At 41.5% G+C, this 21,932-nt stretch overlaps 1 protein-coding gene across 4 annotated transcripts in view; it reads left to right on the top strand.

Annotated features, from left to right (window-relative positions):
* MRTFB (myocardin related transcription factor B) overlaps positions 1-21,932 on the top strand; it is a 67,506-nt gene that overhangs the window by 14,327 nt on the left and 31,247 nt on the right. For 2 of the 4 annotated variants that reach the window (XM_054270592.1, XM_054270594.1), the window contains exon 3: positions 2,486-2,659. In XM_054270592.1, coding sequence (XP_054126567.1) covers positions 2,506-2,659 — 154 coding nt within the window. In that variant the 5' untranslated portion in view covers positions 2,486-2,505. Of the gene's footprint in view, positions 1-2,485; positions 2,660-13,320; positions 13,562-21,932 lie in introns of those variants that run through there. The other 2 variants (XM_054270595.1, XM_054270593.1) reach the window with 2 other exon arrangements.

Below are 21,932 nucleotides of genomic sequence, written 5' to 3'. Positions count from 1 at the left end.
AAAACCCTGGAAATGTTGGGTGGGGATGTGTGTTTTCCTTTCTGGGGAAGGTTAAGAGAATTTGTTGTTCTTAGCTCAGAAATATTTCTGTAGTCTGATACAGCAGCAGTTCATAAGTAATAACAAAAAGAAATGAGAGCAAAATGTGATTTGAGATATGAGTAAAGAATTTGAGGAATTTAGACTTTCTGGGAATTCTGGAGTGTCTTTTGTTCAAAGATTATGTAGCAACATAGCAATAGGGTTGTTCTAAAGTTAAAGGATCATTTGAGAACATATCTGGGTTTTTAGCAGCCTATCTAAAAGATTTAGGAAAAGGGAAGTGCAGTATCTGGGACTTTACTGTGAATTGGAAAGTTCAGAATTAGGGTTAGAGTTCTGCACTGGAGAACTTAGGATTTGGAGGTTTCCTGATGATGACATTCATGTATTGCATGAAACCACAGTGAAAATAGGGCCCTAAGAGTCATGATCAGCAGAAGAAATTCCGTGTGAAGCAGGTGGGCAGAGCATTCATGCTGAGGTTACCCACAGGTGGTGAAATCACTCGCTTTGGGGGTTTCAGAAGCTGACAAGGCAAGTTCCTGAGAGCTGGTAATGCCATGAGATGGGGGGATGGACTAGATGACCTCCAGAAGGTCCCTTCCAACCTGATCTATTAATGTTCAAACCACAGATCAAGCACAAGTCAAACTTGTTTTGAGTTGTGCTGCTGTGCTGCAGTCAACATCATTTAATTGCATGCTGTGTTCTCAGTTGGATCTGGACAATAAACCCATATTTCTGTACATTCCTGAAATAAAAATGAAGGGATGGACATGTTACCAATTCCACAGTGCAGTGTAGATGTGGTGAAAGTCAAGCTAGTTGCATTCAAAGCATGATGTTTACTTACCTGTGATGGGGGAAAAATTTAGTCAAAGCTAGTCTGCAGCATAACAAATGCTGAGCCTTAGTACAAGAAGGTGTTTCTATTAATTTCAACTGGTTCAAAAGCATGAATACAGCTCACGTGGCTTCATCTCTTTGAAAAGTGACTCCAAGGCAACTCATAACTAGTAAATTGTGGATAAAATGCTGTGAATATGAACAGAAAAGCAGCTAAATTTTCAGTTAAATTCTGCTCTGAAGAGACCTGCTTGGTTAATAATGTACTTAATTTGTATGAGTGAGTGGGAGTTTGAGGAGAGTGTAATGTCAGGAAATCGAGTGAGAGCTGAGTAAATTATGCTTCTAGAAGCTTAGAACAAAGAAGGAAAATCTTGCATAACAGTAAGTTAATGTGTCTTCATTTAATGTGAAAGCTCCAGTTGGTAACTAGGGAAAATAATGAAAAATATGCACTTAACCATGATAATTGTTCTGTTTAGGTGTATGTCAAGCAGTACTTGCTTATGTTTCTTATTTTTCAATTCACATTTTTAGAACATCATTCTCTATTCTTTTGTAGTGTAGGCCATTCTTTGGTTTGTCATCTTGGTTTTTTAAATATCATGTTAACACTTGAAATATTTTGGTATTGATCATTGAAACATATATTGCATTTTCCAAATTCTGAATACATACCCCAACACATGTGGTATTTATATTCAGAATATTTGAAGTTTAAGGCTGAGTATGGCAAGCAGTTGTGTTTCTTAAGAAAAATAATATAAGAGTAACAAAAAATCTCACAATAATAAGACATTTCTTGATTTTTGTGGATCTGAGTTGTTAATATTTCATATCATTCAAGTTTCCAAGAGTCCAGGGATAGGACTTCATTGATGTCCATATTGATTTATTGAAATTTTAATGACTTGATAGTTCTGTGAGGCATAAAAATGTACCAGTAATTCATACGTCTGTCTCTCCTTACTGTAGATTAAGTACTACACTAATGATAGAAAGGAAGGCTATAGTAAATTGGGACTTTTCTTCAACTATTCAATAAGTAGCTAGTGTGCAGTAAAATTAATTTTAAAATATTGATGGCCAAAATTCTTCCTTACTGGGGAGAATGAGGATTAACTAGTTCTGATATACTCCTTTGGTGGTGTGAAGTCCTCTATAAATACTGACGTTGATTTGGGATCTGAAGGAGAGTTGTGCAGAGCTTGAAAATATTAAAAGCCATTTGTATGTTAGCATAATATATTAACTCAGCATTCTTCAATGGAAGCTATTGGGAAAAAGGGATGTTGTGCTGATACGCGGGTGGGGACACAGGGTGGGGCACAGGAGCTCCGGTGAGGGTGAGCACGGGGTGATGTTTCTGTCAGTGTGAGCAGAGGAACTGTCCTGCTTTCTGGAAATTGCCTGGGAATCCATTCCCTGACTGTATTTTTGCCAACCCCGAGATCGGTAGGTAACGTCCATAATTCTGAAGGTGAATTTTGGGTGCAAAGGAACTGCCCACAGCCCAGATGTGAATGCAGAGCAGTGTGTGAAGCGTTTGTCGGTGCTGCCGGAGCACAGAGTGACCAGAGCCGCGTTGTTTCCGCAGAGCGCCGAGGCCAGCCCAGGATGGAGCCCGCGGGGCCGGCGGACGCCGAGGACGAGCCCGGGCCCCCGGCGCGGCTGGCGCCCAGCCCGCACAGCGAGGCCGTGGCACACGAGCTGCGGGGGCTGTCGCTGCAGCCCGGCCCCTGCCTGCCGCCCCTCACCGAGCGCAAGAATGGTGAGTGAGGGGTGACCCAGTGCCCGGGGGGACGGGCGGTGACCGCCAGGGACCCTCCTCGCCCGCTCTTACCGCGGCCAGGTGCTGCGCCGTGCTGGCACGTCCATCCCGGGAGCTTCGCCCGCCAGGGCAGCTCTTGGAGCAGCAGCAGGCACTCTGGAACCTGCGATGGAGTTGAGGAGATTTTTAAGTTTTAGTTTAATAACTAAGTTTTAGTTTAAAAACTGCACCTGGTGTATACTACAAGTATTGATGAAATATTTTTGAGAGTTGTATTACTATCAGACAAAAAGGGATAATTTTCTATAATGGGGTTTTTTTCTGCATAAATAATACATAATTTATGTTTTTCATTCTATCCTACAAATTTTAATTCAATATTAGAATACTTCTGGAAAAGGTGTTTTTTCTTAGTTTCCTGTAAAACTGAAATGGATGAGGTAGGTGTCTGTGTCCTGTCAAACCTCCAGAGCAGCCAACCTATTGCTCATCTATAAGTTCAGATTTAGTAAATTTGGTTAATTTGGCTAGAAACAATTTTTTGTAGAAATGATGAAAGTCAGAAGCAAATTTGAACTTTGAACTTGATGAATTCACATTTAAAGTAGTTTAAATAATTTAGTATTTTTACTTTTTACCAAAAATTGGATATTTGCAAGAGTATTTTAGCCTGCCACTACTTTATAAAGTCTATAAGTGTAAGAGATTGCAGTTCACAGAAATGCAGTGGCACTTTAAAAAATTCTGAAATGTTTAAAGGTATTTTTGGTAGGATATTTTCATGCAGGAAGCATTATGCTTACTGTGAGCTCTGGTAGTGATCCTTTAAACCTTTTGTTTACTTGAATGAGTCTTTTGGCAGTAGTCCAGTAGGAGGCTGAACTGTTCTAGTGTTGTTTCTGCGGTGTTGTTAAGCTGACTTGCACAAGTTAGTACAGAAACTTTGTTTCCAGCTTTTCCAATGTCACTGCAAGGGTAGGAGGCTTCTGCTCTGGTTTGGTTTTGTTTACCATGGAGGTAATCACAGCATGCCTGGGTGAGCCAGCAGTTACCGGAGCTGTTACTCCCTTCTCCTTTTTCACATTTTCCTCCTCTCCCCTGCCCTCTGCCCCAGAGATTTCAGTCACAGAGCAAAGCAGGAGTAAGAATTCGGGTGAGCAGAGCCCGGTGGGTTTGCTGCAAATTCTCATGGTTAGCCTAAGCTCCAGTGGAATTACTGTCCCTTGAGTTTACAAAGGAACATTTATATGCTGTGCCAACTCTGTCAAAGAGGTTTTAACTTCCAGCAGAGGATCAATAACAAAACAGTTGGAGTGCATTAGCAGCTTAAGATTTTCTAGTCACTCATTACATGCAGGTATTTACTCCCTGAACAAAGACAAATGGATAATTTTGAGAGGTGGATGTTACATGTCAGTTTCCTGGACTGTCATAATTTTAAGGTTCTTCTATTTCATTTGAGCTGTTTTCAAGTTCATGGCTGTGGGCAATACTAATGACACTAATTTCAGGTTCTCATTAGTCTGCATCTTTCTGGATAATTAGGCAGTACATTCAGTGCATTGATCATGTAGGCATGTGCCCTGTGTATTGCAGTGCTTTTCCATGCCTGTTCTCTGGAGACAACTCTTGCTCCACTTGCTAAAAAGCAGCAAAAGTTCCTATTTCATTGGTTCTGCTCTTCACACTTGCCACCTCCTGAGTGATGACAGAGATGTGTCTGTGATTTCATGGCAGCCATGGGTGTATAGTCCCTCTCATGAGCAGTGGGCCTGCTCACATACATGGAGTTTGGGACAAGGCTCTGCCTTTGCATCCCTGCCTGAAGGAGGCCAGGCTGGGTCCAGGATGTGCATTTTAGGCACGATGCTGTGTCCTTAGGAAGGACAGCTTGGAGGAAAAGTGACATGGCTGAGGCTCTTTGGAAGCAGGAGGAGAAGACTGATACTGGATGTTGAGTTGGGCTCTGGTGGAGGAAGCTGACAAGAGGAGCAGCAGCGTGGCACGGCCCAAGTACCAGTCAGAACAATGTGCTGCCCACACACTGTACCAGAGTTTCATGAGCTGCTGTCTGAGAGCCATGAGGTGGCAAGGGAGGGAAGGATGGGCTGTCTGCTGCTGACAGCAGGAGGGTGGATGGGAATGATGCTGCCTGCAGCTTTCCAACCTGCTGTTTCAGAGCCAAATGATGGGAAGGGATTGCACATGTAGATACCATCAGAAAAAGGAAGCAGTGCATGACCAGAGGTTTTTGCATGCTGAATTAATACTTTTCCAGAGCTGGTGAGCATGCCACTTTGGCTGGAAGAGGGAGCTGTGAAGGGCTGGGTGTGAGGAGCCATGCAATCATTATTTCCAGGTACACATAAAATAGAAAGCTCCTTGTGTATTACAGCAGCCTCTCTTGGCTCTGCAGTGGCTTCCTTGACTATCTCATTGTGCCAAACTCTTCTTGTGACAGTGGCTACTAGTTTCTGAAAAAGAGACATGTAAGTTGCTCTTGTGCAGTTGTCATCCACAGGTGGGAGCCTGGTTATATTTTTGTAAAATGAGTGGGTAAGTGGCTGGCACCTGTCAGGGCCATTGAGGGCCCTTTGGCTCTGCATTTTGGCCATAAATCCTGTCAGAAGGAGAGTGTGTCCATTCCCTGCCCTTTGTGTGGTGTGGAGAAGCAGTTCTGTTCCAGGCAGTGGGATCTGTGAGGTGTCTGCTCCTCCAAACTCACAGCCAGCACAGGAATGGGATTGCTTCTGCTTCCCTTTGGGGTTGTGCAGCTGTTCTCCAGCAGAATTGGGCTAACTGAGAGAAGAACCAAGAGTCTTGGATATTTTGTAGGAAAAAAGCCTTGGGACAGTGAACACCTTAAAGTAAAAGTAAGACTGGTAAAGTCTCAATTAGGAGAAAACTGCCCCTGGCTGTGTAAGGACAGGGACACTCAGGAACAGAGACTGTGAGGCACCAAAGGTCAGGTGAGAATCCTGTGGGGCTGCAGAGCTTGTGGGGTTCTGTGGGGAATTCGGGGGTAGGTGGAACACACACACACAAAACCCAACACAAACCCAAACAAAAACAAATACTCCAAGTGGTGTATATTGAGTCCTCCTAAGGGACCAGTCAAGTCAACTGGGAGACACAGTTCTTAAAATAACTGAATGAAATCCACATCCCACTTAACCTAATGGTATTACTTAAATAAATTTGATGATCCAAGGGATTTTTTCTGGCATCTAAGAGTTGTGGTGTATTATTTTGCCTGTTATCTCTTATCTTCCACTCCCCCAGTATGGAGCACTGGTAACGTGCATTCTTGGCATAGTTTTATGGCTTCTCAACAAATTCTCAATCCTCTGTGCAATTCATAGATTTGAACTGCAATTTTGATATTAGGGAATCAGGTGAGATTTGGGACATTCTTCTTGCATCTGTGTATGACAGGTTTTTCTCCATTCCTCTAAGATCAGTGATTAGGTGTGTTTTTCCCCCTTGTAATGATATATAGGTAGGTCACTGTGCTTAGAATTTTTCTTTAGAGAGCTGGGAGAGACACAGTGTAGAAAAGATGGCTAGTGGAAAGACTAGAGAATAACAAATGGAAAACTTAGTTCTAATTAAAATAATAGCTTGGCAGGGAATGTAATTGAAAAATCATCTTAAAGTCTGCAGTTTCATAATCACTAAACTGAAAGCAGTGAGATCTGGAAAACAGCATGCAGATATTCTGATTAACAGCATTAACAGCACCACCAACAACAATAACATCAACAAGCCAAACATAAAAATCCCCCACAAACCAGACCTCAAAGGAAGTGTATCCTGAAAGGCCAATCTAGATAAAGAAGTGCACAGTTTCTGTAAGCTTACAGCAGAAATGTGTGTGTGCATTTATAGTGTAGTCATAAATAATGTGTGTGTACAGTGGTGGTCCAGAGAGGCTGTGCAATCTCCACCCATGGAAATACTAAAAATCAGACTGGGCACTGTCCTGGGCAAGCCTGTTCCAGCTGACCCTGCTCCAGCAGGACTTGGGCCAGGGGATCTCAAGAGGCTACTGCCAGCCTCAGCGATTCTGGGATTTGTCTTTCCATTAAGGTTTTAAAAACCCATGGAACATCCATTGCAAATATTCTATGAAATAATCTTTGCTAAGAACATGCAGCATATTGTAATTAATGTATATTTGTCTTTATGCTTTGGTTTTTTCGGTAGTGCTCTGTTTTTGGGGGGAGTTTATTTTTGGGGTTTTGTTTGGTTTTGTAACATGTCAGTAGAGAAAAGCAGAAGTCCCTTTGTCTCCCTGTAAATATCTGAATGTCATCCTATCTGTGCCGAGAGGAGAGCGCAAACCGAGTAGGTACTGATTTCCCAGTAGGTCTGTCTTTGTCACTGGTACTGCCAGTTCCCACAATCCTAGCATTCCCAGGCCATCAGTCAGTGTCTACAAGGAACAATTTTCAAATATTAAAGCATGTGAAAAGACACACAAGCCAAAACTCAGAGATCTCTAGGGACGGTGACCTCTTAAATGGAATATATTCTGACATTTTCACAGGCTACATGAAAGAATTCCAGCAGGGTCATTCCATTTGGTAAACTTCTAAACAAACATTCCATCATTTTAGTTTGATTTATAGATATTATTTTTTTTAATTATCTGCTTATTGTGAAGAGATTAACACAGGAGACATGACCTGTGACTGACTCAATTCAAGGCATCTGGTATATGTGAAATCCTGTTTGAGGGCTGGCATTTGAGTGATTACAGGAGATACAGAAAGCATGTTTTCCTTTAAAGAGATCACTTGATCAAACTGTCTTATTCTGACCTTTTTTCTTGAAATTCCTTGTGCATAACTGAATGCATAACTAGAAAAGAATGTTGAGTTAATTTTAAATTCCATTGTATAATTGTTTTAATTTGTTAGAACTAAGTCCTAAGTGCAGATGTTGTCGCTGAAGTGTCAGTTTGTGACAGAGCCACTACGAGAAGGTAACAGGGAGCAAACAGAACTGGTGATTGGTGTGCAGCACTTACTGTAGGCAACTTGTGCAAATCAGAGGTAGCACAGTGGATGACTAAATATTGTCCTCTACAGGATATATATATGCAGTTAAATGTAGATCTGTATAGTTAAACATATACAAAAATGCATATTTTAATGTACTCTATATACACATTTTAAAAATATTTATTAATTCAGATGTGTATATGGGTAAGACCAAATGGAAGGTGGTTTTCATTTAAGCAGTGAACACTGCCAACATATGTCCTCCCTTAAAAGGAATTTGTGTGGGTTTTAGTGGGAGTAGAAGAACATGCAGACTTATAAATTTGACATCACTGTAAGTGGTTGGTATTTTTCTGGGAAGGGTGACTGAGGTAGATAGTGACCATTATTTGTGTTGTTTGGGTCTTTATTGCCACAATGGTGGAGAATTTAGGCAGAACAGATCTCCCCCAAAACAATTCCCCTTAATTAATAATTTGAAGTAATGTTCTTAATGTTTATAGAAGTAATAGAATAAGTTATAATAAGGGTTATGTAAACTGATGCTTTAGTTTGTGTAGTCAGAGCACTATTTTCCTATGTGAAGAAACTATTACACCATGATCAAGAACTTGATTATCCTAACACAATATAAAGCACCAAGATATTCATCAAGGTGTATGTAAAGCCAAGGTGAAATAGATATTTGAGTAATTAGGCTTCTTTCCCACTTGAAAATGTTATTATGGTAGTGAAAGAGTTTAAACACCCAAGGGCATTTGGTTTGGTTTTGTTTTTCTTTTTGATGGGATTGCAAAGGAATGAGTTCCATATGATGTGAAGAGTTGGAATGTACTGTTAAAGCAATTGTTGCTTAGTTACTTGGTGTTTAATGAGGCTGTGAAGCAGCTCCCAGTCAGTGATGTCACTCAGCACATCACTGATGCTTCACCCAGATAAGGATTTGTTGTGAGGGGCAGACAGGCAGGCACTGGGAAGGTACCTGGGGCTGCATTTCTTCCTCCTGTACTTTGGAATTTTAGTTTATATCTACTAGACACTTTCACCTTTTAAATAACACTTTTGCTGTAGGCTGAAGGTTGGCAGAACACTTGGAGTCTGTGCTGCAGAAGAATGGAAGGATCAAGTGCTGATGACCTTAGATGTAAAGCAAATGTTTGTGAAAAACTTGTGCAATACATTGCTCTTAAATGAGATTCTGGCTTATGAAACTGACAGAAATGTTCCATTCTGAGGCCTTTTTTCTTCATTTCACCCACTCTTATGCAGTATATTCAACTGTAATTGAAATTCAAATGAGAGGTACTTCTGCCCTCTGAAAATAATGCAAATTCTAACATTTCATTTTCACTGAAACCAAGAGCTTGTTGTGTGTCTTTTACTTCAGCTTCTGGTTTGGATACACTTATGCAGTTTGTAACAGAGTTCAAACCTGTAACTGAAAAATACAACATGCAGGACTTAAGATTTTCTTTTAGCTGAAAGAGATACTTTGGTTTTGTTGTTTGATAGAAACCAGTCTCTCAGCCACAAGTTTTGTTTCTAGGTCATTATAGGTTTCTCTGTGATTCTCAGTTTCATTTTGCTATTTGTAATGTTAAAACCAGCTCATTTGAAACAGGTACATGCTCAAATTGCAGAGGTTTTATGTCCAATGTTTAGTTTGGAAATGAGTAGTTCTCTCTATTACAAAACATTTTCCATTTAAATAGTCAGCAGCAGAAAGAGAAAAAGAAAAATTTGCAATTTGAAAAAGTTTTCTGCCTGTTTTTAACAATGCCATCAATTTCTAATGACAATCCAAATTCCAGGTCACTTTTAGACACTGAACACAAAATCCTTTCAAACTCTGAGTGGAGTTGTAAGATCCCAAGCTCTTTCTGTCCCTGATTTATATTGTGCAATTCATGGGTTGTTCTATTCACTGTATTACTGCTAAAATAAAGAGTAGTCAAAGAACAAACAAGTTGTTGTTGTTTCAGTAATACTTACACTAGAGGATTTTTTGTGGTAGGCCAAAATGGGTGATTTGAGTGGGAAGGTGTTAAGTTCCCACCTGTAAAGTCACAATTTTAGAAATCATGGTCCTTTAAAACCAACAACAAAAGTAACTGAAATACAAAGCAATTTTATCTGTCAAAACAATCTTCAAGGCAGATACTGCCCAAACACCAGCAGTGTGTTCAGTGTGTTAGTGTGATGGTAGTGGTTCATGACAGAAATTCTGCTATTTCATAATTGCCATCAAATTTGAAAGTGCATGAGTAAATCTCAGGAGTCATTGTGGTGCTTTAGCAGTCACAGGTAAGAACATATGTGAGCCATTCTAGAGGAGTTCCAAATTCATTCCATTTGGCAGGGAAGGAGGAGTCCTTAACTGGCAGGTGGGTGAGCACTGGGGGCAGCAGGCAGCACTGCCTGGGTTCACATGGACCTGCTCATGGAACACCTGGGTACTGGTAGGGAGCAGGGGAATTTGGTACAGGAACATGCTAACAGTGTTTCTGTTCCTTCTGGTACAGCTCTCAGGAATGCTGACCAAGTCCATCATAGGAACAGGCACTTTTCCCATGTTGCAGTGCTGTGGAGCTGGGAATTGTGAGATGCCTTCAGGTGCCTGTGAAGCTGTCCCAGAGTTTTAGACTTTTCCAACAGACACATTGAGATGATGATTAGTTTTTCTTTGAAGCCTTATCACTAAAAATATAAGAACTATATTGTTGCACACTCAAATAACCAGTAAAACCAAGTTATCAATTGAGCTTGGATTAAGGTATATTCAAGACTGCTGGGAAAACAAAAGGTTGTTGGAAGAGGAATATTTTTTCATGATGTGGGAGATAAATGTTATTCTTCATATCCCTGCATATTCTTCATGCAGGGATTTAAGAGAAACTTATCCCTGAGCAGAATATCGAGATATTCTCCATATTCACAGTATAACTGAATCTGGAGCAGAACTATTTCCTTCTTCAAATGCATCTTTTCTTTGTCTTCATTTGTTATGTCTGCCCTCACCCAACTATTCCATATTGTATAGCAAATATTGGCAATGGCAGTATTTGGTTACATGAAAAATGCACAGCATCATTTTAACCTTTCATCTCTCCCAGTCTGTACAAGAATTTCCTCATTCTTATTTTTCATAAAATCTGTAATTCCCACTTTTCATACTAAGGATTTTGCATGTTACTGTTGAGATTTTGATCAGACTTCTTAAAGGTCTTCTAAAATTTTCATCTCTGTTTTAAGCTTGTATTGAACTAAGAGGTGAAATTGAAGCAAAATATGAGGTATAACTTCAAGTAGCTGAAGCAAAAGCACATTGATCTGCTGTGGGGTGGCTACCCTTGGAAAGGGGGAGGAGTGGACAGCACCAACTCCTAGCTAAGATCAACTTTCTGAACAAGAGAAATGCTCCTGAAGGCTTGAACTGCTCCCACCCAGCTGCTGTTACTGTGCTCAGCTTTCACCTGAGCACTGGGCACTCTCAATTTATATCAGGCAGTGTAAAGGGATAGGAATGGACAGAACTTCCTTCAGAAATACGGTGTTTGAAGAATGTCTTTCTCTGGCACCTTTAATTACACACTTCCTCATTAGGGCATGGAATTTTTTAAATTTCAAAATACTGTTTTTTGAATCAATGGGAAATCAGAGTGTGTGAAGTGCACTGTACCCTTTTCATAAAACAATTTGTGCTGTTATATATTGTTACACTGTTAGAATATAATTAATCAATCCAAACAATTAACTTCTCTCTTGGTACAAGAAAAATGTGGAGTTATAATCTGTTATATCAGTAAGTGTGTAATACTCTGTTTATTGACTGTGTCAGAGTTTAATGTGTGTTTAAGTAGTATGTGTTTGTATTCTGCTTGTCTGTTTTATTTTCTGAATGTGTGGAGTTTCTCACCAGTAGTTTTGTTTCTTATGCACAGTAAGTGTTAAGCTGCAGGCAAGTGTTCAGCTGAGGAAGTTAATTTGATTTATGAAGGAGCTTTTCCACAGTATTTTTTCCTTGTGTTCAATAAAAATCACTGCAAAAGCAAATGTATTGGAATAGTCTGTAACTTGTCTTTAAGCACAACATAATTTAAGCTGATAATTTTTATACAAATGATGTGCAGACAACTGATTTTTAGGCTGGGAGAGTGGCCTCAAATCATTCATGCTGCAAAGAGTTTTTTGCCTGTATTGTCAGCTCCTTACATGTCAAGAGGTTGCTAAAGCCTGGTGAGCTCACTACTCCTTGGAGTGTGCTGTTCTGAGCAGATCTAGGTCTCCTTCTCCCAGCAGCAGGCAAACAGGGAGAGGCTTCCAAATCCTGCTGGCTGGGCCAGGCAGCTTCACAGCCCATGGTGTCACTTGCCCTGGCAGTGCACTGTCAAGGTGAACAGTCAGTGCTCAGTGGCTGGCTTGTAGAAACATCCAAAGAGGAAAAGATGGGGGTTTTTTTCTAGTTTCCATTTCTAAAATTTCTGTGTCTCAATGTATATAGGCATTTTCAAATGTGATTCTATGGAAGTGAAACATTTTATCTGAATGGAGATATCCTTTATAATTTCAGGTTGAAGGATTTAAAATACAAAGTAGAGGTGCAGAAATTGTGTGCAATGATAGCATTTTTAGGGCAAAGGGAAGGGAAAATACACCTGCCAGAGTTCCTAGCTGACATGTAGAGACTCTTAAACATTATGTATAGTTTCTTTTCTCTAAGTACAGGAAATTAAATGCAGACTCGTCTGCTGTTCCCTTATGGCCAATGCCAGGTAATTAGAGGGGATCCATTTCCCTGAAATCTTCCAGGTTGACACTGAAGTTGATGACTCATGTAAGATAAATGGGATATGCTGCAGAGAATGGCAGATCAGAAGCTGTGGGAGGAAATACTCCTGAAACTGTTGGGAATAATGAGATGTGTAACTAATGCAAAAAGGAAAATAATAAAATACTCGGGGCTTAGATTTTTACAACAAGGAACAGAGGCTCTCATACTGCAGGAAAGGCATGGAAATAATCACTGGTTTGCCCAGTTACCTCTGCTAGGTACCTGTCTCTGGAACCAGTCCTGGGGTTGATGGGTGGGAGGGTTCCTACCATAACTATAACATTTTCAAATTCCGCTGCGCAGCTTTATTTACGGGTGAAACTTAATGAGTAATGAATGTGCCGGTCAGGCAAAGATGAAATATTTCTGCTGCCTGCAGCAGTGTTCTGAGGAGTGGGGGCAGGGAAAAGGAAGGGGGGAAAGGGAGAGGGACCTCAGCAGTAGTTTGTCTTAGGTATCAGCGAATGCTCTCCAGCAACTGCTGGATTTATTTTTAACCGCTTGACTCATTCTTTGTCAGATGATTGACCACCGAGCTGCACATTGAACACCAATGTGCAGAGGAAGCGAGCGTAACTCCAGGCTCAGGAGGAGTGTCTGCCTGGGAGGAGAGGCGGGCTTTGGGAGTTCGGCTTCACATGCTCGGTGCCCGCGCTGAGAGCGGGCTGCGGGCTCGGAGCGGCCACAGACAATTGAGCCAAGCCGGGCTGGGCTGAGCCGAGCCAGGGTGGGCTGAGCCGAGCCTGGCCGGGCTGAGCCGAACCACGGTGGGCTGAGCCGAGCCGAGCCGAGCCGGGGCAGCGCCATGGGCGGCGCGGCGGTGCCCGGGCTGCTGCTGCCGTAGGAGCCCGCGGCCGGCCCCGTGCGGAGCGCGCTGCACCGCTGCCCACCGCGGCCTGCGATTTTTTCGGTGCTGGATGTTGCCATTCTAAAGGATTCCCACCATGATCGATAGCTCCAAGAAACAGCAGCAGGGCTTTTCCGAGATCTTACCTGCAGGAGATCTTAAGCCACTGAAGGAGAAGGAATGCCTTGAGGGGAACAGCCAGAAAAGTCTCAAGGAAGGTCAGTCGCTTGCTGCTTGGGGGACAGAGAATGCAGAAGTCCTGGGCACGTCCAGTTCACCAGCATGCCTGATTTAATGCTGTAGGTCAGAAAGAGTTTTTGTACATTAAATGAGGTATTGTTTTCCCTCTAAAAAAAAACCCTCTAAAAGCTGAATTTATATTTTACCTGGGACTAGAAAAATAATGATGATAGTTTGATAGGAATTGTAGTATGAAGAAAAATGAGCAATCAAGTAGTCTTTTCAGGGTATCACTTAGTGCTGAATTAATGAAGGACTCTGAAATTGTCCTGTAAATATTGCACAAAGCGCTTCAAAATGTCTCTTGAAATAAATCTAATGAAATAAACATCATTAAATATGGCATGTCAAAATAAAACCCCCCACACCTTTAGTATTAGACATATTGTTACCTCATTTTCAACAGTGCTTTTCTCAGCTCTTTTCTTTCTTTGGAATTCTGTTCTCCCCTTATACTTCAAATTAGATTTGATTCTGGTTTTGAGAAGTGTGCTTTTCAAACCGCATTATGTCTTTTTAAATTATTAGATTTCAGCTGGGCATTAAACTGATAAAATGCACGGGCATTAGTTTCTAAAATAGCAGTAGTCTGAGAATATTTGGAATATCATTCAAAGCTAACAAATAGAACTATATGAGATTCGTTTGAAGTAATCTCTGTTAGGCTGAGGCAATAATGCTGCTGAGACAGGGGAATTGTCTTACTCCTGCGGGCAGGATTCCTCTGCTGGCCGGGCTGAAGGAGGAGAAGGCAGAGACCTCTGGAGGGCGGCTGCCGCCCTGCCCAGAGCCGTCGGACACGGCAGGAGTAACACACCAGGCTCTGGCAGCTCTGGGCTCAGCTCCAGCTGCTTAATCAATAGGACACAAACTGTATTTGTAGTAGACAAAACTCCTGCTTTCCTTTTACAGCACTCTGCTTTGGCTTTTCCTCCAGATATCTCTGGATTGTCTGGTGATTCAGAGATTTCTCCCTTGGTGTGGTGGCAAGAGTTCTATATGAGCTACTGCCTTTATCAGAATTTAAATGCTGGGTTTGTTTGGGGTTTTTGTCCATTTCTTTTTCTAAATTTGGATCTTAATAGTGTTTAAATTGGCAGAAAGATAGCCCATATTCAGTATTAAATTCAGTACCTGACAGGTTAGTTTAATGCCCCCCATTACTTAGCTTTAAGTTTGAGCTAGAGAAAGCCCTGATCTTTGTGCAGGGTACTGGTAGTGAAGGTGTGTTGGTGATCAGGAAGGTACTGAGAGGTTGGGAAGGTACTGTGAGGCTGGGAAGGTACTGTGAGGTTGATGTTGTTGCCTGTGGCAGTGGCTGAGAGCACAACAGCTCTGCCCCCCTTGTGGCAGGGAAGTCCTGCCTGGGAGACAGTGATGAAAGAAAGGGCCAGCAGTGCCTCTGGCTCGGAGTGCTTTTGCCTCCCAACTCAGGGCAGCCCAGTTAAAGCCCTGCTGCTGCTGCTGCTGCTGCTGAGGCTCTGGGGACAGCAGCGAGAGAAGGGAGCCAGGAGGGTCACAGGGGTGGGCAGTGATGTAGGAAAGAAACAAAACCTGTCTGAGGTAAGCTACCAAAAAATCAAGGGCAAAAAAACATGGCAAAGGCAGCAGGGTGGGTAGTGTAGGTGGGCTGATGAGTAACCACAGCAATGATTATCTTCAGGCCTCTTCAAGCATGTCAGTTATGGAGAAAGTGGATGAAAGAATGTACATTACAGTAATGATGGTCTGTCAGAGTAGCAAAAAACCTGCAATTATGGGATACTCTGCCAGTCTAAATTCATTAATATTTTAGAGCTTAAATTATTCACTGCATACAAGAAGATATGTTTTCCATAATCACTATCTTTGCTTCCTTTTCTGTGTTTAGTACCTGTTCTCCATTTTCACTTTCCCCAGTGAATATATCTTATTCTTTTATCTCTCCCAAGTTTGGCAATGTAATGATTAAAATAATGAACCTCTTCTTGAGAGTTTGATTGACTACAGGATCTCCTCTTCCAGCCTTTCCTCCTTCTAAAGCTTAGAAAAACAATCATTTTCTTTCTTGTGGTATATAGAATGAATTATTGAAAACAATCCAAATCTTCTTGATTTACATCTAGAGGGACTAAAACAGAGCTTCATGTTTCCAGTTCATTATGTTATGAAATATGTAGTTCAGACATTTTATAGATTTTTAAAAATTCAGTTGCAGTTGTTAGTTTAATCCTATTTAAATAATACTACAGGTAACAGATTTTACTTTTTGAAAAACATAAATTGTAGGACAACTTATTTTACAGAACAGTATCTTCTAAATTAGCTTGTGCTATTCTGTCTCTCTTTTTTTTGCTCTCCCCTTTTCTCCTCCTTTCTTCCTCCTTAAAATGATGTGGCTGGTTTTGCCACGTGAATTCTCAAACATTTCTTCCTTAGGACACAAAAATACTTAAAAATATGATATATGAATTATAAAACTTGGAAAAATTGTAGAGATCCAATTCAAAAGGTGCCTTTGTTTCATAAGCTACTTTGCACAGGTTTGGTAAATGTAAAAATCCTGAGATAGTGCAGTGCTTATTTCAGCAATGAGTACCTTAAGAGAACTGCAAGATGCAATATTTTTTACTTAGTATTTCTTAATAAGAAAAGGGATTTTTGATGGAAGCAAAACCAATAACACTGTCTTCAGCAAATTAATATTAAGGAGATTAGCAGTTTAGATTGCAAAGCTGAACTTTTTTCTTTCCTTAGGCTATTGATACTCATTATAGCATCCTGTAGCATGGGAGGGAATCCTCTTAATTATCCTACTTAACTTCTTGTAAACAGCTCATATACTGTCGTTGTATATTGTCTTTTTTGTGAAAAAAGTTCTTACTTTTATCTGTCTGATCAAAATTACCTTTTGTATGAGCAAGGAACAAATATATTTTCTGTCTCTGAGGTGAACCACACAGTGCTAACTAAACAGCTTTTTCAGAAATTCCTGTACCATTGACTGTACCTCCTGCAGCATCTTGTAACACTGTCAAGTAAGCAACCAAAACACTTGGAAAATTCAAGTGAAAAGCCTTAAAAGTGCATACAGTTACTAAGGAATATTCAGTGCCATCAAACAGTGCACCTATTGGGACCTGGGAATATATCTGGACTGCAGATTGAAAGGTTTCCAACAGCACTGGAGAGAGTTGAGGAAATCTTGTTTTATACCCTGAGTTGTTTCAGTACAAAGATGGATGAGCTGTATGACCATACAGAACTCCTGAAGACACAGTATTAAATTGGTGAAACAGTTCAGTCTGGTGATTAGGTGGGATTTAAAAGAAGGCTGAATCCCAGTTTGTTTGCACCATATTTTTCATATCATAATCTGAGCTTGAAAGTTACCAGTTGCCTGCAGGCTACTCTAAATTAAAAAAACTAGCCAGGAAGGAAATTTTATTTCCACCTTGAAACACAATTTCTTTCCGGGATTTGTAATGCATTTTCAATTTACTGGTTTGTGAGGAGCTGGAGACTGGCAAGTGCTGGAAACAGGATACAGGGTGCAATGAGTGGATTTCTCAGGTGTGCACTGGAATTGTCTTTGTGCTGCCTGAGTAACAGATTACCAGGTGTAGTCAGGAAGGATTTCTTCCCCTCATCCCTTGCAATCAAATCTGTGTTGCATGAGAATTGTTTATTCAACAGGCTTCCTGCTATTGCTGGCATGTTGAGTATTGATGATGCTCTTGACCTCTTCTGCTCTCCTGCCCTGGCATGATAAAGATTCTGCTCTTGGTTTATTTGGTTTGGTTGGTTTTTATAAAGAAAAAGCTTTAAGTTGTGTTATCTGGTGTTTAGAGGTGTTTTTATGACCCCTTATTAGTGGTAGTCCATCAGGTATGTTTCTTGAGACACAGGTAATGAGAAAAATACTGATGAAAAAAGTGTTATTCCTTTGTTAGTAAAGGAAGCACTGTAAATTCTGTGTAATGATCCTGCAGGGCTGTGCTAAACTCTACCATAAACAGTCTCTTTAATGTCATGGGATAATTGTATGTCGTAAAAGTAAATCAGCACTTACTCCACAGAATTTTCTTCTTCAGTGTAGCACTTAAATTAATAATAAATATATTGTAATACCATTATAATAAACACATGCTTAACTACTTCAATAAACCAAGACTACTATGTACTAATTTGATTTTGTATGTAATCTGTATACAATTAGAAGACGATGGTGGCTAACCAAGAGCTTTTAAAAAACTTGCTATGGCAACTATAAGATTTCTTGAAATTTTTATAGAAGGATTAGGAGTGCTGCTGCCAAGGGCCAGGGGTATTCCCATCCAACCTTACCCTGCTTACTGCCAGCCTCCTTCTCCTGTTGGCATTAGGAGTCACACACTGCCAGCCTCTTTCTCCTGTTGGCATTAGGAGCCCAAAGTCAGTGGCTATTGCTGAAGAGCATTTATTTCATGGTGCTGCCAGGCCAGAGAACAGACCTGGCAGGAGGCACCCCTGCCAGTGTGAAAGCAGCAGAAGCAGCTGGGAGTGGAGGGAGGCACAGACCATTGGCTTTTCATTGGTAATCCTGTGTTAGATCATATTGAGTTATGAAACCGCTCTCTGAAACCACTGTCTGCTTTGCTGCTCTGCTGGGGGATTCTTCTTTCCTGTCACATCCACCACAACACGTGGGAGCCTCAGCCTCCAGTGCAGGGTCCTCCCTAATGCAGCAACTTCTCCATGCCTGTGATCAGCTGGACTCACCCACAGAGCATCTGCAGAGTCTGGAGCTGTCTGCAGCAGAGGTGACTCAGTACCATTGCTCACACCCCCGGCTGCAAGCAGGCAGCTCAGTGCAATCCACCTTGCTCTGCTTTGAATTATTGTGTACTCTCCTGAGGTGGAGAATCTGCTTGGGTGTGCATTTTGTTTGCTGTGCCTAGGAGTAGCATGGACAATGGAGGGGGCTTGGCTGGAAATCATCTGTCATCATTCTGTGTAATACACTCCAAAATATCACAAAGGAAGCTGTAATAGATGTAGAATTTAAACTCAAGTTTCATGAGTCCCTTCACAGTACACTTTTTGGCTAATAGTGGTATTTGAGGAAATGCAGATTATTTTTAAAAAATCAGAGGTCTGCACTAAGCAGAGTAATACTTGCAGATTTAGAAAATGTTATTGTTAATATACTGAAGTTATGCAATTTTACAGAAAATGGTAATATAAGCTTTAGTTTGTTAAGACTTCTCACCCAACATGATGATTTTTCTCATTTTAAAGACATAAACAGAATAATGAAAGGTATAGATTTTGCTTTTTACATATCCATGCACATATATATATGTATATTCATCCCAGCAGACATCCCAGTAATTTGTTTGAAGGCTTGTGTATGTTCTGGCTGGTTTCTAAGCAACATGTTCCATAGCAATAGGATACAATACAGATTGTCCTATATCCTAGTCATTTAAGCCTCTCAGCTAATGATATTATCATAGTTCATGTGTTTGTTTGAAATGTTCAGTTTACATGCAGCTCTCTTTGCCATCTAGGTTTTCATTTTGTGCTTTCAGTGGATGCTGTTCCTGCTGGAGCACTCATCTGAGCATCAGCACTGGCTGCAGACAAAAGCTTTAAATCACAGTGGTGTCATTTGAGAGATCTGGACGTCCTGCAGGGCTCTCCTCCAGAATTCTGGAGAGATGATCTGAAATGGCCCTCAGTAGTCTCCTCTCATGTACTTTACATTTACACAGTACATTTCTAAGCTGAAATGGAAGTATGACCGAATAATTGTTTAAAATGAATATGCAAAAGAGCTGCTTCAGCTTTTCTTAATTATTTTGGATATAGTCTTAGCAGAAAAATCACTTATACAATAATGGAAAAAAGAACATTAAAATTATATAACAAACCAGTAAGGTTTTTTTTTAATGAAAGCAAGATAACTAAATAAAATAAAATAGTTCCTTTTAAAAATTATATCCTGGCATACATGGAAGTTGTGAAGGCATTCACTCATGGTTAGATGATGTCTGATACTTTTTACAAGATGAATTGGTGAGAAATGATTTCTGTTTTAAAATGAAGAGTGTTTAATATGCTGTTGTTACCATCTTCAGGCTGATAGGGAATGAGTACCACAATTTAAAATGCATTTTATCTTAAAATTCCATACAGCTTACTTAGAATCATTTTCAACAAATTAAAAGTAGCTATTTTCATGGTTTTCTCACATCTCCTTTTTTGACATGCCATATAAATGAAGTTATCATTATATTAACAAATTTCTGACTTTGGACTGGTGGAATGTGTAATACCATGTGCAAACTACCATGTTCCATAACCTTCCTGAATTATGTACCTCGCATATCACCTGCTCTTTCTTTTACTTACTACACAAAATATACTTTCTACTATTTTTTTATTTGCAGAGCAAATATTAGTGGGAAAAATTAACCATTTTTTAATAGATAGAGTACAATACCTCATCATAGAGCTGAGGGAGAAATCTCAGCTCAGGAGAAAGCAAAACCTATTTCTGGAAGATTAACCTAGCATAAAGTTAGGGTGTGTAGAAAATCCAGACTTTGTCATGTGAGCAGACTGGCTGTGGGGTGCAGGGCAGCAGTGCAGGATGCCCACAGAGCACTCGGTGCTGTAGGATGTGAGCAATGGGGTGTGGGGTGCAGCGCAGCAGTGCAGGATGCCCACAGAGCACTCGGTGCTGTAGGATGTGAGCAATGGGGTGTGGGGTGCAGGGCAGCAGTGCAGGATGCCCACAGAGCACTCGGTGCTGTAGGATGTGAGCAATGGGGTGTGGGGTGCAGCGCAGCAGTGCAGGATGCCCACAGAGCACTCGGTGCTGTAGGATGTGAGCAATGGGGTGTGGGGTGCAGGGCAGCAGTGCAGGATGCCCACAGAGCACTCGGTGCTGTAGGATGTGAGCAATGGGGTGTGGGGTGCAGGGCAGCAGTGCAGGATGCCCACAGAGCACTCGGTGCTGTAGGATGTGAGCAATGGGGTGTGGGGTGCAGGGCAGCAGTGCAGGATGCCCACAGAGCACTCGGTGCTGTAGGATGTGAGCAATGGGGTGTGGGGTGCAGGGCAGCAGTGCAGGATGCCCACAGAGCACTCGGTGCTGTAGGATGTGAGCAATGGGGTGTGGGGTGCAGCGCAGCAGTGCAGGATGCCCACAGAGCACTCGGTGCTCAGGTTCTGCAGCTCTGGAGCTGCTGCCCTGTGAGGCTGTGTCCCAGTTCCAGGGCAAAGGTGATGCTGGGATCACTCCCGGTGGAATTCTCTGCTCTGTGCAGTGCCACACGCTGGTGTCACCCTTGCCTTAAGGGTCCAGCTGCTTCAGCCCAGGGGACACTTCTGTGTCCCCCCGCAGTGCCGGTGCCACTGCAGCCTGTGCCGGGAGCCTCTGCCCGCTGTGCCCCAGCCTCCAGGGGGCACGGGCTGCAGAAAAGCTGTTGGCAGCTGGCAGAGAGAAATGGAGGCTTTCAGTGTCCCAGCTTTGCACTGAAAGGAAACGGCCGCGGTTCCAGCACTGTCTGTTTCCATGGCAGCCAGCCTAGCAGCCTGCGCTGGAGTTTCTGCCGCTCTTGGAAATTTCCAAGGGGTTATGGAGGAATGTTGGACATTACATTTTCTCATTTCCACTTGCAGTTTTAAGTGTTTAAATAGGTAATATCTGTTGGATTTTAACTTCAGGAGAATAATGAGATTATTACATACAGAACATTAAAAAAATCTCGATGTGTTGTGTTTCTTCCTGCTGCCATTTGAAAGGACTGTGTGGTGTCTTCGGGACCCTGTGTCCACGGCGAAATGTTTGTTTCAGCTGTGTAATTGAGAAATGGCAACAACTATTTGCTGTTTCATAGTACCTTCTATAAAAACATTAAAATTTGATCTTAAGTTAATAGGCTATGTAATGAACTATGTTAGATGTGGAATTATTAGTGCTGGAACTGCTGGAGCTGTGCGCAATATGTGTTCTGGTTTTTTTCAAGGCAAGAAGCAGTGGTGAAAGCTTGTCAATCAGTGTAGATAGCATTGTTCCTGTAGGACAACTATTGATTTATTTTTGGCCTCTTTACATTCCAGTGCTTGTGATTATGTAGTACTACTTTGAGACTGCTCTTCTATAGGATACACGTTACAGATTCGTAACAGGCATCACTTGCTTAGCTCTGATAAAAGCTGTTTGTCGTGGGTGATTCAATAATACACTTTATTTCACTCCTTCTGCCACTCACAGCAAGTAAAACATGCCCAGAGAGCTGTTTGCTGCCTTTCCAAGGTGTACAGAACGTGCTGTGTCTCCTCAAGTGCCTGCTTGTGGCACTTCTCCTGCTCTCACCC

The sequence above is a fragment of the Melozone crissalis genome, unplaced genomic scaffold, assembly GCF_028551555.1.
Source record: "Melozone crissalis strain CALT ecotype California unplaced genomic scaffold, PUWL_Pcris_2 ptg000012l_1, whole genome shotgun sequence".
Taxonomy (NCBI): Eukaryota; Metazoa; Chordata; class Aves; order Passeriformes; family Passerellidae; genus Melozone; species Melozone crissalis.
Note: the sequence above shows the minus strand (reverse complement) of the source record. Positions and strands in the feature narration are given on the sequence as shown.